Genomic DNA, 18,942 nt, shown 5'->3' with positions numbered 1-18,942 from the left:
TGGTCACCCTTATCTGGCAGTGGTCAGAGCAGGAATTAATTGTAGCAGCTCCAAGTTCTCTTGGAATGCTGGGCTGTCCTCTTTTAAACAGGAGTCAGCCTGTACTTCTCTCAGCGGGTCCCAGCAGCATGGTGATGGGGCTGACAGCATAGCTAGGGGGTGAGTTGCCCCTGAGATGAGAGGGAGGGCTTCCCCTTTCCATGATGCTGACAGAGTAGTCTTGTGGTTCTTATCAGTCACCACCAGATGTGTCCAGCTGTTCCACTTTCTACTTCATCCCAATCAAACATACTTAAAGTTCAAACTAACACTTACATCATCAAGGCAAAAGTGTTTACAGTGTTAAGCCTTAGGCTTTTAGTAACTTAAGTCATTCATCCAATGACAAAAAGAATGCCCTTCCATGGCATTGCATCTGGGAAAATCTGGGCGCAAGATGTATTTTCCTAGGCTTTCCTGAGACTACGGGGTTGAAAGTAGTAGATTTAGATCACTGACTGATTAAGAGGGAAGCACCCTTAATCCCAGCCTCTTCCATTTCTTTGTCTCCCACGGGTGCCTCTTCTCACGGAACAGCTCATCCGCCCCAACTGGAATGAATCCGATAGGCTGGATTTCTTCAAGACTCTGCTACTGCTTTTGATGAGACACTGTGTGGGTGCTTTGGGTGGCTTGATGATTTATCTTTCACACTCACCAGCCATGGTGTCATTTCTTCCTCTTGTTCAGATAGTCCCTCATTAGGGCCAGTCTTTGGGGTTTCATGGTACCTTATTAGCATGAGGGTAAGCCAGTCAACCCTTTTCCCAGGTTACAGTATGGCAGTGTGGAAACATTGTTTGGTTCAGATGGCTTTAACATGTCATAGTTGATAAAATTCAAAATTACACCAGAGAGCAAGTTTCCTTCCAAAGGCTCAGTTTGCTGTTAAAATGCTCTGTCCTGGGACTTCCCCGGTGATGCAGTGGTTAAGGCTCCGCGCTCCCAGTGGAGGGGGCTGGGTTTGATCCCTGGTCAGGGAACTAGGTCCCGCATGCATGCTGCAACTAAGAGCTCACATGCTGCAACTAAGAAGCTGGCGAGCTGCAGCTAAGACCCGGCACAACCAAATAAATAAATATTAAAAAACAAAAAAACCCCAGCATGACTCCAATTAAAAAAAAAAAAAGATGAAAAAATGCTCTGTCCCAACAATTCTAATAGCAAGTTTGCGTTTTCTGGAATTAGTTGGTATATCTTCTTTATATTTTTCATTGTTTGTCTTACTGAGTGATTTCAGTCCCTCAGGGAATGATTAAATATGGATGAAGGCTTATTTTAAAGTATACAGTACATGCAGCGGGAGAGAACTGTCATAGAAAAGGGTTCAGCCAGGAGGGTGAAAACACAGTAATCATGTTCAGGAGTCCTCAGAGGTCTTGACTCATGTCATTGACGAAATTATGAGATTGTACCAAGTTACTGTTCTTATGGTTCTTAAGAACTAGTAATAATGGAACACATAACCTGAATAGTACAGTTTTAATCACTGAGATACAGCATAAAATATTAAAACAAATGTTAACTACCATAAGTTATGAGTGTGTTCTTCCCCATCATCATAATTTGTATTTCAAAACATTATAAAATTTTTTCACTTTTTGTATATTCAGGTTTTTACGAGAATTTTTGTCTTAGCCCTGTGTGGCAAAGATTCCATGGTACAGGTTAGCAAAGTGAGGCTCAAAGCAGTTCAGTACCTTCTGGACATACATACGTGTTCACGTATGCTTTTGTCTTAAATACAACTTCTGTGTGTGTTGCATGAGGGCTTGTGGTAGCAGTGCTTTCAGTGCTTTAATAGACTGTGACAGCCTGTGTGCCCTTAAACTTCTTGGCTAGACAAGTAGAATCCCCTTTATATTGGAGATTTCCAAGGGTAAGCTGTTATTAGTTCTGTGTATGTCATGACTACAGTATTTGAAGGAAAAAATTAGCCTTGCATGGAATTTTTATGCCCCTTTCTTATTCTTTCCTCCTTAGTTGACTTTTAAAAGTCCATTATTAACTTCCTTATCCTGACTTTGTTTCTTCCCAGAGTGACACCCCTTTCCTCACAGAATGTGATGATTCAGCATGGCCAGACCCAGGAATACGTGCTCAAGCCCAAGTACTTTGCAGCCCAGAAGGTGATTTCGGGAGCGCAGTCTGCCGAAGGTTCCTTCCCTCTAAGATTCGGGCAGGAGCACGTGGTGGCACCTTTTCAGCGTGAGTGTGTCCTGTCGTCGTCTTTCTAAGTTACAGTATCGCGGTTTGGAAATGCTTTGCTCTGTGTAGATGGCTTTCATGTGTCACAGTAGATAACATTCAAGAATCATTTTTAAAAGATCCACACTGGTTCCTAAAACAACCAGACAGCAATACAGTTTCCTTCTTCAGAGGAAAGGCAGTTTTCCTGGATGTTGTAGGATCTGAAGTGACCTGCCTGTAACACTGCTTCTGCAGGAGGGCTCCATTTCCAAGATATACTTGCTCTCATTTTCTATGCAGTTGTATCTCTGACATGTTTACATTGATAAAATACTTTCCTTAGTGTGTTAGCCAGGATTTGTTCTTTGTGAGATGTCAGCAGTGTCCTGCGTTACTCTCTGAGCTTCACCTACAGTGGATGTTTTTATGTTAGGAGGGCCACGTTTTAGTGTATAGGTTAGCTGGCGTGGCAGGTTTGACTGAGTTTGTAAAGAGCTATTGTATCAGTGACCAGCTTGGTTAATATCTCACTGTGGGGGAAGTTCAAGGACAAGCCCTGGCGCAAAGGGTGGGGAATGTGATGATTTGCGGTTTAGGTATTACACAGTGTCTGCTGGCAGCATCTGGAGAAAATGTTCTTCAGTGAGGCGGCAGACTATTCAGAGGGGGGAGCTGGACGCACACGCTCCTTCCAACAGCTTCCTGCTACGTCTCACGTTGACGGATGGCCTCCGCCGTAAGTAATGAAAGAGGATGCCAGTTGTGAGGTTGGAAAGGACTGTCTTTCACCACCCAGAGCAGTGCGGAGAGCTGAGAGAGCATTCTTACTACCGTATGGCGCTTCAGAAGTCTGTGTCTGTACGGACTTGATTCCCTGGGGCCCACCCCCACCTTGCAGAATTGGTCATTTAACAGAAAAGGTGGCTAGTATAAGGTGTGTACATTCCACTTGTCATCTTTTGAGAAAATTGCGCTCAAGACTTGAGACTAGACCCCAAAGCAATAGTTTGAGGTGATTCTATAGATCATCTCCTTGTCCTTTAGACAAGATAGCTTCCAAGTTATTTGCAGAACAATAGATGTATCCATATTGTTTTTAAAGATCCTTCGACTTCGGTGCTTAATAACCTATTCTCTAGAAATATCGCTAAGTTTGTAGTATTCTCTAATCTCTAAAAAATAAACCAAAAAAGGTACTCCTACTTCCTTGGAGCTTTCTACAGATCATATTTTGTAGACGCTACCCAAAATTGGAATGTGATGGGAAGAGTTTTTGAAAGCTTATGATCATACTGATAAAAGAATTCTAAATTTCATGGAGGTGTCAGGAAAAGATGGTTTGAGAGTCTCTGGTATTAAGACGGGAGACTAGAATGTGGTTTCGGCTGGTTATCAGTTATTATTGAAATGAAAATTCCCATTGTGTGTATATATGTGTGTGTGTGTATTTTAAACTCTCAGACCTTTGTTGAACTGTCTTCTGGAAGATGAAATTACATTTTAGGAGAGTGTGAAGATAAGTTTCTTACCTGTACTGTCCATAAATGTCCTACTTACGCTGTTTAAATATAGTTTCTCCATAGTAGGGAGATAGTAAAGTAATTTAGACTTTCACATGATCACTCTGATGGAGTTCTCTGCTCAAACCCATCATAAGTTAAAAAGAGGCCAAGTAATGAAATCAAACAGCTGTATAGGAAAGACCACATGGGAGATGTGGCTGTTTTTGGCTGAGACTAGAGCTCTGCTGAGAGCTGGAGGGCTAATTGGAAGGTTTTAAAAACAGATAATTTGGCAGGACTATTAAGAGTACTAAAATACCAAAATTGAGTAAGAACAACAATAGAAAGATTAAAACTAGAATTCAAGAGGTACCAGTTGTAGTAAGGACCTAAAGGTATTGTCGTCCCACATGCAACTCTGCATTAGGTAAAAGGAGCCCCCAAGGAAACCTTCCATGTAACAGGAAGGAAAAGTTAGTAAGGGAAGTCTGAAGAAAAGCAGAAATTTTTAGTCACTTCACTTGCATCTTTATAAAAGGGATCAAATACAAGCAGGTTAACTTCTCATTTTGCTGCAGGATTTGAAGGTCTAATAGTAGGAGCAGATTATTCTGACTCTAGAAAAACAGAAGATAATACGATCAGATGGGCATGCTCTATCTTGGGATGAAAATGAGGGGCTGATGTGTCATAACAGCCCACTGCCAGTGCTTTTGAGAAGCTAAGAGGACTAGAGAAAACACTGAGGCTGATAAAGAACAAATGTTGTTTCCACCTTTAAATGGGATTAAAAAAAGGTAACCTACAGTAACTAACTACCAATTGGTAGGCATAATATTGATAAATGTTACACAACTGTTCATAGCAGTGTTACTCATAATAGCCAAAAAGTGAGAACAACCAAAATGTTCATCAACTGATAGTGGACAAAATAATGTAGTATATCCTACAATTGGTTGTTCAGCCATAAAGAGGAATGTGACACATCACAGCGATTGTGCAATAATGATGTAGAGCTCTGAGCATTGTGTAACCTAATCAGCTTTTGATAGGAGGAGGCAGCAAGTCTACAAGGCCAAGTGAGTAAGGATTTGCTGTCGACATCTGATAAGGGTGAAGAGAATTGGTCGGAATAGCAGGAAAATGTGGAGGAGGTGAGTGTGATGGGCTTAGTGAAGCAGAATGTGTTTAAGCGTGAAGTCTAGCGCTCTCCAGATAAAACAACGTAAATAGGGGAACACAGACTGTCAAGTTGCTAGCAAGGTATCCTCTGTGGGGAATCAATATTTTTTAGGAATTTTTTAGAGTTTTGATGACATAACTCACCATCCCTCTTCAATGTCTACATGTTACTTTTCCTATTTTGATCTAGTGCATTTACTGGTTTTCTGGGTCACTTCCTAGTAACTTGACTTCCTGGGTTGGGTGTTCTCTGTTTACTGGATGTCTCTGGTGAGAAATTAATAACAGTGCTCTGCTTTATTTATTAGTCTTAATAGAGTTTAATTTGCATGAGTATCATCTGGAGCAGGGGTCTGCAAATTGTTCCTTAAAGATCCTGATAATAATATTTTAGGCATTGGGAGCCAAGATACAAATTGAGGATGTTATATATAGGTACTTACATAATGATTTAAAATGTAGACACTTAAAAATTTGAAACTTCTTAGCTAGTAGTTTGTATTAAAAAAAAAAGTATCTGGCTGTAGTTTGGCCCATGGGCTGTAGTTTGCCAACTGGTAATCTAGAGACTCAGTTTCTCAATCTGTTAAAAAACAGCCTATGGAATGGGAGAAAATATTTGCTAATGATGCGACTGACAAGGGGTTAATATTTAAAATATACGAACAGCTCATACAACTCAATATCAAAAAAATCCAATCAAAAAAGAGGCAGAGACTTGAACAGATGTTCTTCCAAAGAAGACATACAGATGGCTAAACAGGCACATGAAAAGATGCTTAACATCTCTGTTAGAGAAATGCAAATCAAAACCATAATGAGGTGTCACCTCACACCTGTCAAAATGGCTATCATCAAAAAGTCTGCAAATAACAAGTATTGGAGAGGATGTGGAGAAAAGGGAACCCTCTTACACTGTCGATGGGAATGTAAATTGGTGCAACCACTGTAGAAAACAGTATAGAGGTTCCTCAGAAAACTAAAGATAGAGCTACCATATGATCTAGCAATTCCACTCCTGGGTATATATCTGGAAAAACAGAAAACACTACTTTGAAAAAACACATGCACCCAAATGTTCAGTGCAACACTATTTACAATAGCCAAGACATGGAAGCAATCCAAGTGCCCATCAGCAGGTGTTTGGATTAAGATGCAGTGTGTGTATATAAACAGTGGGCTATTAGCCATAAAAATGAATGAAACACCCATTTGCAGCGATGTGGATGGACCTGGAGAATATTATGCTTAGTGAAATAAGTTGGACAGAGACAGGTGATGTATGATATCAGTTATATGTGGAATCTGAAAGATCACATGAAGGTATATGAAAAAGAAACAGACTCAGAAGGAGGGAGGGACAAATCAGGGGTATGGGTTTAACAGATACAAACTACTATATGTGAAATAAGCAACAAGGATATATGTATAGCTCAGGGAATTATACCCATTATCTTGTAATAGCCTATAATGGAATATAATCTGTAAAAATACTGAATCAGTATTTTGTATACCTGAAACTAACACATATTGTAAATCAGCCATACTTCAGTTTTCAAAAATCAATCTGCTGAAAATATCTAGATTTTGGACCTCATTGACTGGTGCCTGGAATGGGACAGTTGAACCAAAAGATGCTCCAGAGGCCCTGCGTGTGACCAACTGTTCTTCATCGTCACCGTTCCCAGCAACCCACCCTCCTCCCCATGACGATTCTCTCACGTAGCTCCACTTGGTTTGGAGGCAGCCAGAAGAGCATGAGCTACTGGGAAACCAGCTGTGTTAGATAAGTCTAGTTTCTTTTAATGTTAGGGTGACACACCACACAGCACTGGGGAAAGTAATGGATGTTACTCCCGGTTGTTTATAGAAAGCCTCTTGATACTGGCGGAAATAGCATTTTCACTGGATGACCCACTCACGGCCATGCAGCTGGACTGAATCGCATGCATCACCCCGAGTTCCTCAAAAGGTTAAACATGGAGTTACTCTATGACCCAGCAGTTCCAATCCTAAGTATATACCCAAGAGAAGTGAAAACGTGTGCACACAAAAACTTATGTACGAATGTTCATAGCAGTGTTATTCACAATAGCCCAAAAGCGAGAACAACCAGACTGTCCATCAACTGATAGCAGATAAACAGAATGTGGTGTATCCTGGCATTGGCTGTTCAGCCATAAAAAGGAATGAAATATGGTACGTGCCACAAGGTGAATGAACCTCGAGAGCATACCGAGTGAGTCCAGATACAAAAGGATCCCCATCACATATGATTCCATTTTTATATGAAATGTCCAAAACAGGCAAATTATAGGAAATCTCCATGCAGACAGACAGTAAATTAGTGGTTGCTGGGGGCTGGGGAGAGCAGGAATGCGGTGTAACCATTTATGGTTAAGGAGTTTCTTTTGGGCTAATGAAAGGGTTCTGGAATTAAATGATTATCATGGTTGTACAAACTGTGAATAGGGTAAAGCCATGTTATGTTAAAAATAACATGAAAATACTTAAAAATTATTTCCAAATAAGTAGTTATAAAAGCTGCAAGGAATAGAGGTCACTGGTTCTCTCAGAAGTGCTAAGAATGGTTGTGGGTAGAGGGGGTCTGCTTTATTCAGTACCTTCTTTGGTAATTTGTAGGAAAGATTTGACTATGTAAACCAAATTCTGTTGTGGTTGGTTTAGTAGCATTTTTAATCTTGAGGGAGGGAAGTTGAAATGACATGATAACATTTAAAGGTGATCTTATAAAAACAGTCAGTTCAAATTATCTTAGTATCTGCTCAGGAGCAAACCCAAATACCTCACACCTAAAGAGATTATAGTTTGATACAACGCACTAGAAAAACACTGTGAGGGTAATAAATATCCACCCCAGACTGTCTGCTGTTGTGCTGAAGATACCATGGGATGCTTGATAATATTAAAACCAGAAAATAATGTTTCTATTTTGGTTGATGGTAGAAGGGTGTTTTTTTATCATTGAGGTTAATAACAGAGAACTTCCTAAGGCAGAGTGTGGAGTTACTTATAAAGGAGAGCTTTTCTATTTTTGTGCCAGTACCATACTATCTTGATCACTGTGGCCTCGTAGTATAGTTTGAAGTCAGGAAGCCTAATTCCACCAACTCCATCTTTCCTTCTCAAGATTGTTTTGGCTATTCGGGGTCTTTTGCATTTCCATACAAACCGTAAGATTTCTTTTTCTAGTTCTGTGAAAAATGCCATTGGTCATTTGATAGGGATTGCATTAAATCTGTAAATTGCTTTGGATAGTATAGTCATTTTCAGAATGTTGATTCTTCCAATCCAAGAACATGGTATGTCTCTCCATCTGTTTGTATCGTCTTTGATTTCTTTCATCAGTGTCTTATAGTTTTCTGCATGCAGGTCTTTTGCCTCCTTAGGCAGGTTTATTCCTAGGTATGGAACAGAATAGAGAACCCAGAAGTAAATCCATGCACATATGGGCACCTTATCTTTGACAAAGGAGGCACGAATATACAATGGAAAAAAGACAGCCTCTTCAATAAGTGGTGCTGGGAAAATTGGACAGCAACATGTAAAAGAATGAAATCAGAACACTTCCTAACACCATACACAAAAATAAACTCAAAATGGATTAAAGACCTACATGTAAGGCCAGACACTGTAAAACTCCTAGAGAAAAACAGGCAGAACACTCTGTGACATCCATCAAAGCAAGATCCTTTTTTACCCACCTCCTAGCATAATGGAAATAAAATCAAGAATAAACAAATGGGACCTCATGAAACTTAAAAGCTTTTGCACAGCGAAAGAAACCATAAACAAGGCAAGAAGACAACCCTCAGAATGGGAGAAAATACTTGCCAATGAACTAACGGACAAAGGATTAATCTCCAAAATATACAAGCAGCTCATGCAGCTTAATACCAAAAAAGCAAATAACCCAATCCACAAATGGGTGGATGACCTAAATAGACATTTCTCCAAAGAAGACATACCGGTGGCCAACAAACACATGAAAAGATGCTCAGCATCACTAATCATTAGAGAAATGCAAGTCAAAGCCACAATGAGGTATCACCTCACACCAGTCAGAATGGCCATCATCAAAAAATCTAGAAACAACAAATGTTGGGGAGGATGTGGAGAAAAGGGAAGTCTCTTGCACTGTTGGTGGGAATGTAAGTTGGTACAGCCACTATGGAAAACAGTTTGGCGGTTCCTTAAAAAACTAAAAGTAGAACTACCATATGATCCAGTAATCCCACTCCTGGGCATATACCCAGAGAAAACCATAATCCCAAAAGAAACATGTACTGTAATGTTTATTGCAGCACTATTTACAATAGCCAGGACATGGAAGCAACCTGAATGCCCATCAACAAATGAATGGATAAAGAAGATGTGGCATATATATACAATGGAATACTACTCAGCCATAAAAAGGAATGAAATGGAGCTATATGTCATGAGATGGATAGACCTAGAGTCTGTCATACAGAGTGAAGTAAGCCAGAAAGAGAAAAACAAATATTGTATGCTAACTCATATATACAGAATCTTAAAAAAAAAAAAAATGGTACTAATGAACCCAGTGACAGGGCAAGAATAAGGATGCAGATGCAGAGAATGGACTGGAGGACACAGGGTTGGAGGGGGCGGGGGGCGAAGGGGAAACTGGGACAAAGTGAGAGAGTAGCATAGACATACATACACTACCAAATGTAAAAGAGATAGCTAGTGGGAAGTTGCTGTCTAACAAAGGGAGATCAACTCGATGATGGGTGATGCCTTAGAGGGCCAGGAAAGGGAGGGTGGGAGGGAGTTGCGGGAGGGAGGGGTTATGGGGATATATGTATAAGTACAGCTGATTCACTTTGGTGTACCTCAAAAGCTGGTAGAAGAGTGTAAAGCAATTATATTCCAATAAAGAGCTTAAAAAAATACATGTAGAGAAAAAGAGTTACCCATGTAAACTCAAAAAAATAAAAATAAAAATAAAAAGAAGAAAGAGAGAGCTTTAGGGTGAGCAGGAATAGCCCTGTAGCTGAAATAGCTCCCTAAACTAGTGATTTGCAGGTTATGCTAAGAGTCCTAGAGCTAAGAAATTGGAGAATCTCTGATTTAAATATTCACCTGCTCCACTTTTTTTTCCCCCTATTACCTCAGTTTAATATTTGGAAATTTTTAGAAATGTAAACTTTCTAATTGGATTTCTCATTGCTGATTCCAGTGGTTTTCCTATCAAGATGGACTTAGCTTTTAAAAATGTTAGTTATATTTTAAAGCTATCTATTGAACTCTTCAGATATTTTAGGAAAAGCAGACACCATCTTTTATATACTACCTTTCTAAAGTTTTTTAAATTGATACAAATCAGACTTTTAAAAGAGTTGATCTCCTGGTGTGCTGAGAGACATGAGAGTGATTATTGGCATTGCAAAAATGTAATACTGTTTAATTATAATAAGTTAGGAAAAGCCTGCTTTTAATTTTCACTTAAATTGTTCACCATAACATTTCTGTTAGGTAGTCAGCCGTAGCGGTGCAGGAAACATGTATACAGCCTCATTAAGCCACTTTTGGCAGAAGAAAACCTTATCCTTGCCTGCGCTGGGACCCCAGGAAACATCTTAGCCCTGGATCCTTTGGTCTGTGCTTACTCCTCCCAGTCCTTGCAACAGGCTAGTCAGCTCAGCTTCTGCTTCCCCACCCCCACGTCTGTCATGGGCTGACTGGAATTTCTGGCTCCCTCATTTGAAGATAGAACAGTCCCCCTCAGCAGGTCTTAGTTCTGGCCTGACTGCAGTCCGTGTTCCCATGCTGTGAAGAGCACGGGCCCTTTGAGCACACGAGCCTTCCTCTTTTAGCGACACTGTGGTTGAATGTGCTAACATTAGCCTCCAGGCCGTGTTCGCACTGCCACCAAGAAGCATAAGACATGAAAGTATCTCAAGGTTTGATGACAAAGTGTTACATCTCCCCTGGAAAAAATATTCATGTGTCTGGAGTGAAGATTTCCTGTGGTTGCAAACTGATAGAGCGAAGGTGTTACCATTAAAACTGCATCTTCCTGGTTGTCCTGAGCAAGGAGAGTAGTTCTGCAGAAGGTTGGTGGAGACATCCAAGATTTTTGCTTTAGCAAAACAAATCTGAAGTTTAAAGGATAGGCAGGCAGGATTTGGCTTAGACCGCTGTGCTCATGCCAGTCATTTCAAGTCAGCGAGCAGGAATATTCATTAAAGGCTCTGGATGCACAGTGCCAGTTACAGAATCTTCACAGGGTAGGAGTCTGTGGTGTAGTTCAGAGCACCCACCATAGACGGAAGCTGGCTTTAGAGTAAGGAAGACCAGAGTCATCCTCCACTCACTGGGCTTTTGCGAAAAAGGGGAGAAACTGTGGCGTGGCAACTAGATGAAGGCAAATGTAGATGTAATACGTACAGATGAGAAGAATTGGAACCAGGTTCTTAAGGGCAGAATGAATTTGCAATATGGAGACCTCCAGAGGAGGAACAATTTGAAAATGCGGGTGAGGAAGAGTCTGGTCTTGAGAACCACCCTCGCCTCATTTGGATGCTGAAGTTTAAGGTATGAGTGTTAGGAAGAACATGTGAAGAGAGAAAAGAGAAGGGGAAATCAAGTGTGCTGGCAATGCCAGGTCTCTGAGATGCTCTCTCTTGATAGTTCCTGATTGGTTGAGAGCCCCGCTAGGGCAAAGCTTTGCAGATGGACAAAGTGGGCACTTTGGAGGGAGGAGAATTCCGTAGGCATACGTTCTTCAGCACTTGAAAGCCTTCCCTGCGTGGAGACTACCCTTTGCTTGTCACGTGCAGGTAAGTGTGTCTTGAGGGAATGGCTCCACACCAGTACAGCAAGTACTCAACGACAGTGGAAGTTGTATCAGCCGGAAACAATCTTACCATGAAGCTGATGCAAACTAACAAACGATTTAGCATTTAAAAGGGATATTAGGTGTGAAAACCTACTGTCTTGAACGAGGAATGATGTAAAGCTCTGTGCTTTTTCCCTTGTAAAAATCAACAAGTTCCTAAAGCTGGTTGGTCACTCACACACAGTTTTGTGTGGGAATTGGGAACCTTGAGCCAGTGTCCCAGCCATATGGCAATGTAGCTGTTAGCAGTAAGATGGCCAAAAGAAAATCACCCAGTCTTCGATAGTTTCTGGTAAAATCCTTGTTGGCCTAAAAGCCTAGACAGCAAAGCATCAGCATACTGGGTATAAAAATGCTTGAGAGAAGGGAGGGAATACGGGGATATGTGTATAAAAACAGATGATTGAACTTGGTGTACCCCCCCCCCCCCCCCCAAAAAAAAAATGCTTGAGAAAGCCTTCTGGTGAAAGTGGGTGAACACCAGGGTTTTGCTGAGTTGATGTCCAGGGGTATTCAGATTCCATTGAAGGACAGAGTATTACCTATCGTAGAAGTAGTTCCATGTGTGGTCTTGCTGTGGCCGCTGTGTCGTCTCAGTTGGAGGGGTGTGGGTGGGGGGTTTATTTTATCCAGGGGTTTGGTCATATCCCAGTCCAGGAAGGTATGTGGACATGAACTTTTTGCAGCCTGATGAGTGACGCCCAGTTTAAGATAGCTGGGCAGTGGTAGACATGGATTGATTACAAACACTGCCAGGAAGCTTATCCAGCAACATGAAAACAGTGGAGGAAAACCTAGAGTGAGAGGATTATGTAACCTGAATTCCCCAGTGGGCAGCTTTCCCTGCCAGAGAAAGAGGCTTTAATCCCTAAGGGCCCAAGATTTCATAACAAATAAACCAATCCAAGGATATTTCTGGGTGTTGAGACTGAGTTTAAGATATTGAGAAACACTGTGTAGCTCCAGAATATTCTGTGAGCAAACCGTGATGTTTCTAAGGAAAATAAAACACAAGAATTTATGGTTTGCCTGAGGGAAACCAAAAAGCAATGTTTTGGGAGGAGAAGACTTGCGTCTGAAAAAAGATGGTGCCTACTTGGCCTTAGGATTTATTTAGCAGAAACTGAGGGCTTGACTTGATTTTTCTCCTAAATGGGAAAATAGCTTCTAGAAAATTAATCATCATTAGAGTTGAAATGATACTTTTGATGCAAAAATACTGCTCATGAGATGTTATAAAAGGAATTAAAGTAGAATGCTTTGTCTTCTTGTGGGTCAGTCTCCTTATAGAAAGGTCCTCTTAGCATTGAAAATGATGGCCTTGTGGTGAATCTGTACCCACTTTGTGGAGGTAAAGACCTCAGTACCTTCTTTGTGTTTTTATGACATTTCTTAAAGAAGTTTTCGTGTTGTAATTGTCTACAATTTTGGTTGTGCATTATTTTTCAATATTGACCTAGTATTAGTGTTATATGAAATTGAAATGTACCTAACCTGAAAGCCAGCTGTTCTGGTTCTCCCTTGCTCCTCCTGTACAAAGTTAGTGGAAATTGGTATTCCGTGGCTGGAGTAGGAAGAAAACGTTTCTTCCCTAAGTGGTAATTGTAACATGGTTATTATATGTGAGTCATTCTTCTGGCAGGCAAACTTTAAATAATGAAATATGTGTATATACACATAAACACACAAATATATTCAATTAAATACATAAGTGTGTATTATTTAAAAATTTACTTTTTAGAGTGTCTTATAGTATCCATATAGCAAGTATCCATTAGAAGTTTTTTCTTGTAGCCCTAACTGTGCTTCACAGGTTTCTCTCAAGGTACCAGTTTAAATGAAAACATTTTAAGTAGGCAGTAGTTGCTCTTGTGAAAAACATCATAGTTATTTAAAAATCTCTGTATCCTAGAAACAGATTTGGAAAGCTTTAGCTGAAAGCAAGCAAGCATCCACAGAGCAGGTGAGAGGGTGTTGGTCATAGTTTCTTTTGGTTGATGGCTTCTGGGCTTCTTGTGTGGGATCGAGCACTCTCCCTTAACGACGTCTGGAACCACACACACCAGGCAGCTGTGCTGCTTGTTTTAATGATCACCGTTTAATGGCTACAGGTGCATCTCATGATCGCAGCCGCCTGCCTCAGATCCAGCAGAAACCAGAGCTCTTCCTCCCATGTGTTCAGCTGACATTCCACAGCAAGCTGCTGAAGCCAGCCTCTGCTTTGCATCTCAGGGTCACAGAATAGTCCTGCCCTCACCCCAACAAAATCTTTTAACTTATGTTTTTTCCCTTCGTGCTTCAGTTAGGTAGCTATTTTCTTGTTTTGAGCCTTTTCCCGTTTTTTTTTTTGTTTTGTATTGTTTTCTTTTTTGACTGTGTAGATACTCAGTGAAAGTGGAGGACTATTTAAGTGTGCTTTGGTTTGTTTTTATAGAGTGAGAGGGAGGCACATATATTTCTTTTTATTTTATTTTATTTTATTTTATTTTATTTTATTTTTTGGGGGTATTTATTTTATTTTATTTTATTTTTTGGGGGTATTTATTTTATTTTATTTTATTTTATTTTATTTTATTTTATTTTATTGTTTTTTTTTGGGGGGGTACACCAGGTTCAATCATCTGTTTGTATACACATATCCCCATATTCCCTCCCTTCCTTGACTCCCCCCACCTTGAGTCCCCCCCACCCTCCCCGCCCCCGTCCTCTAAGGCATCTGAGGCACATATATTTCTGTTAACACTTCCCTGATGTTTTAAACTTTTTTCATGACATTTTATTCATCCCAGAATAAATAAAAATATAGATCTTGTATGTTATTTCTTATTCTTACATCCTTCCTCTTGCTGTAGCTTCCCTGTGGGTCTAGTGGACTTTCCCATCCCTTGAATTTGGGCTTGGCCATGCGGCTCGCTTTGACTGATGGAGTGTGGGTGGAACGATGGGGAGTCAGCTGGAGGCCTTGTGAGGTGTCACTTGTTGTTCATGAAAAAGACATGTATCTGATCTGCTGGCGTACAGTCTCCTCTGATGCCTACTTCTTTCCTTAGATGACTTTATCAGCAGGGCAGAAGACTTAATTTTTGAAACAATTTGGGCAAGTCAGTTGTTAGTTTAGTAGACAGTACTGTTTTAGTCAGGTAGGATACGTGTAGGTAAAAAAGCTACCATGGGTGACCTCAGCTTCTTGCCAGAGTAGACTAGAAAAGTGGTAGGCACTTGACGCAAGAAAAACCAATTTGAGCTGGCCAGCTGCCTTAGAAGGTATCCTGGCAGAAGAGCTTCCCCAGTAGGGATGATATTGATGAAATGAATCAGAATCTCTCTTAAGGTATTTGTAAGTTAGAGCTAAGAAGTACACAGTTGTTGTGAAAGCGAAATACCAAGTAGAAGCAGAAGCAGCCAGAGAGAAGCTTTCTATCACATTAATGCTGGGTAGAAGAATGAAGTTCATCAACCCTTTCTGGAAAGGGCTGGGGACAGGACAACATATAACAGGGTTCTGAAAGTACTGTGGATTCTCAGCGTCTTTGCAGTTACTGAAATATGGCCTGGTCTCCATGAGGGCTGGCTGTTCCTGGATCTTCTTGGGGCTTACCTCCCTTATTGCTGCACACATACCATTCTGTCATTTAAGATAATGTGTACCTCTCACATTGTGTTGTGGGTGGACTCTAACACATGTTCTATTTGTACCCTTCCCTCTGACAGCTGCATGTCCTGACGTCTCGGAGCATCAAACATTGCTTTTTAGGGAAGGAAACCCCAGCTGCTTTACTTTGTTTGCTTTACTCCATCTTTTAGTTCTTATTCCTGTCCCACCCTGCTTACTTCTAAGAAAGCTTGGGGTGGGCTAGTGATGGACAGAGGAGTGGATGGGGCAGTTCTGTCATTTCCTCAAGACTATTGAAACAAGTAAAGAATTGTTCTGCCTGGCTTGGTTTCAGTAGGACCTGATGTATTACCACACTTATATCTGAGCAGCCATTAGGATTTTTTTTTCATTTTTTTAGTTTATTTTGTCCCAACTTATACAAGTTTGTAATAAGTAACATCTCCCCAAATTTCTTGCACATAATTGTTGCTTTCCATTGAGGTGGTAGCATTGTCTGTTGGTGTTCATTCACATTTTTCTCTGATTTTTTTTTAAGCTCTTTATTGGAATATAATTGCTTTACACTGTTGTGCCAGTTTTTGCTGTACAACAAAGTGAATCAGCTGTATTTATACATATGTCCCCATATCCCCTCCCTCCCGCGACTCCCTCCCACCCTCCCTATCCCAGCCCTCTAAGTCCTGACCCATCCTGGAGTTGATCTCCCTGTTTTATGCAGCAACTTCCCACCAGCCATTAGGATTTTTAACAGAAGCATTCTCAGGTCACAGGGGTTCTTGCTCACATGCAATGGAGAATGTCCTGTCTAGAGTTCGTTAGTGTGTGTGTATAGGAACACTTTCATAAGACTCCCGAAATCCCATTATACTTTTATTCATCATTGTTTTTGGTATGGGTTTTCAGGCAACCACAGTGTGGGGTGGGGTGGGGACGTGTGTATAAATTCATATCAGACGTGCTCTGCCGTGTCTTGAACCTGGAAATATACCAAAATTAGATGCCTCTTTTTACAGGAATTTTAAAAATACTCTTAGTGGAGAAAGTGAGTCATAATGTTTCTTGTCAGAGATCCCAGTTTCCAAACCACACCTTAATATACCTCAAGAACATACAATATATATTTTTAAAAACCTGCTCTAGGCATTGTGAATTATGTTCATGTTTCTGAAGATCAGGTAATTAGGAAATTTGGACATAGGCTCATTTGTCTTCTCCAAAGACACTGTGGATTTCATCCTCATCTTCCTCCTCATCTGTTTAGCACTCACTGTATGCCATCCACTGTGCTGAGTGCTTCATATGCATTAATTCAGCGTTACATTGTAATATTAGTACATTATTTGACTATTTGAACTGTTACTCTACATGTTATGATATGTTTGTTAAGAGCCAAAAATATAACGAATTAAAAATTGACAATACAAATCGTGTTCATTGAAAAGATTGCTACTTTAGCTCTTTGTGTAAGTTACATTTAGGTGAGTATGAAGTCAAAATTTTACTATATTTTAAAAATTTGTCAACTTTATTATACATAGGACTTTTATGACCATGGCAAATTTAAAAAATTAAATATAGAGCTTCTGGCAAGAATTTTTAATAAAAATAATCCAAATGCAAAATAAGCCTTGCTAATCATTGAGTTCCTCCTGCCATTTAAGATCCATTTTGATACCTTTCAAACAAATCAGATCTTATCTGGCAATGGTGTAGGAACCAAAGTCCATAGTAGAATTTTACTTTATTCTAGAGTTTTTAGTAATAATTATGATCACGAAAGCAAACATCTTGAAATGAAAAATTCCCATATTTAGAAGTTCTTGTGTGTTTTGCTCTACAGTATAGCATGGGGTAAGTGTCGCTGCTCATTTGAGTTTTTCCACTAAGAACTGACTTCATGTAATGATAACCTCTTAAATTTGTATATTTAACAGCTTATGAATCATATGAATGCAAATTATTTCATATGCCTCCTGCCACAGCCTTGCGGGGTAATGGGTTGAATGGCATTATTCTGCATGTCTTTTTTCTTTCCCTTTCTTTCTTTCTTTCTTTCTTTCTTTCTTTCTTTCTTTCTTTCTTTCTTTCTTTCTTTCTTTCTTTCTCTTTCTTTCTCTTTCTTTCTTTCTTTCCTTCTGTTTGTTTGTTTATTTGTTTATTTATTATTTTTGGCTGCATTGGGTCTTCGTTGCTGTGCACGGGCTTTCTCTAGTTGCGGAGAGTGGGGGCTATTCTTCATTGCCGTGCTTGGGCTTCTCATTGTGGTAGCTTCTATTGTTGCAGAGCACGGGCTCTAGGCTCATGGGCTTCAGTAGTTACGGCACCGGGCTCAATAATTGTGGCTCACAGGCTCTGGAGCACAGGCTCAGTAGTTGTGGCGCACAGTAGTTGCTCCGTGGCATGTGGGATCTTGCTGGCCCAGGGCTCGATCCCATGTCCCCCACATTGGCAGGTGGATTCTTAACCACTGTGCCACCAGGGAAGCCCTGCGTGTCTTTTTTCTACTCTTGATTGAAGGACTGGGAGGGTGGAGCCAGTGAGTGCTTTTACTGTATCCTATCTTGTTGAACCTCTGTTCGTTTCTTGGTCAAATAAAAATCTTAACATGTATTCTGTAAGCCTGTTAAAAGAATGAGGTGGAATGGATGCGACACCTAACATGCTCCTAAACACACAGTCTGTGCTGCACCTGCGTTAATTTCCCTCCTTCTTGCTGACCTTCCTACGTGTGCTCCATCTTCATTGCTGTCCTTCCTCCCAACCTGTCCAAGCGTGTAGTGTCATGTAATTTTCATAGTACTGCTCATTAAAAGTGTAGGAGAGGCACTGGGGTTTTGAGGAAAGAACAGGGCTTGCATTGAACTCCCAGCTTCTACCCTTTCCTAACAAAATGACCTTGGTCAAGTTTCTGATGGATGTCTCTGTAGTTTCCTAGTCTGTGAAATGGCTACGAGTGTAACTGACATGGCCGTGGTGTGTATGTGAGCTTTGTAGCTTAGTAAGTGCTCAGTACAGGTTTCATGAGTCCATCAGTCGAGCGCTGTCTAGTGCTCTGTACATTTAGAAAAGCCCATATGTACTATTTCTGTGTTCTCAGAATCTAGGCAAAAAGAAAAGCGGAGAAGACGAGAGAGAGAGAGAGTGTTTGTGTTTATATTATCTATTGCTGTGTAACAGATGGTTCCAACCTTTAGTGGTTTAAAGCAACAAACATTATCTTACAGTTTCTGTGGGTCAGGAATTGGGAATTACCTTAGCTGGTTGGTTCTGGCTCAGGTTCTTTTTATAAAGTTGCAGTCAGGGTATCAGGGAAGGGCAGCAGTCATCTGAAGGCTTGCCTGGGCTGGAAGATTTGCATTCAGGATTGCTCAATCGCGTGGTGATTGGCAGGAGGCTTCAGTTCTTTGTCACATGAGCCTCTCCATAGACTCCTCAAGTATTCTCACAGCATGGCAGCTGGCTGCCCTCAGAGTGAGTGACCTAATAAAATGAACAAGACGGAAGCGGCAGTGCAGTGCCTTTTATGA

At 40.6% G+C, this 18,942-nt stretch overlaps 1 protein-coding gene across 4 annotated transcripts in view; it reads left to right on the top strand.

Annotated features, from left to right (window-relative positions):
- The window catches only part of LTBP1 (latent transforming growth factor beta binding protein 1), a 395,008-nt gene that overhangs the window by 137,602 nt on the left and 238,464 nt on the right, over positions 1-18,942 (top strand). For all 4 annotated transcript variants that reach the window (XM_057741529.1, XM_057741528.1, XM_057741530.1 and 1 more), the window contains exon 4: positions 2,078-2,247. In XM_057741529.1, the coding sequence (XP_057597512.1) occupies positions 2,078-2,247 (170 nt within the window). The remainder of the gene's footprint in view (positions 1-2,077; positions 2,248-18,942) is intronic.

Source organism: Hippopotamus amphibius, chromosome 7 (assembly GCF_030028045.1).
Source record: "Hippopotamus amphibius kiboko isolate mHipAmp2 chromosome 7, mHipAmp2.hap2, whole genome shotgun sequence".
Taxonomy (NCBI): Eukaryota; Metazoa; Chordata; class Mammalia; order Artiodactyla; family Hippopotamidae; genus Hippopotamus; species Hippopotamus amphibius.
This window is presented reverse-complemented; position numbering and strand designations above follow the sequence as displayed.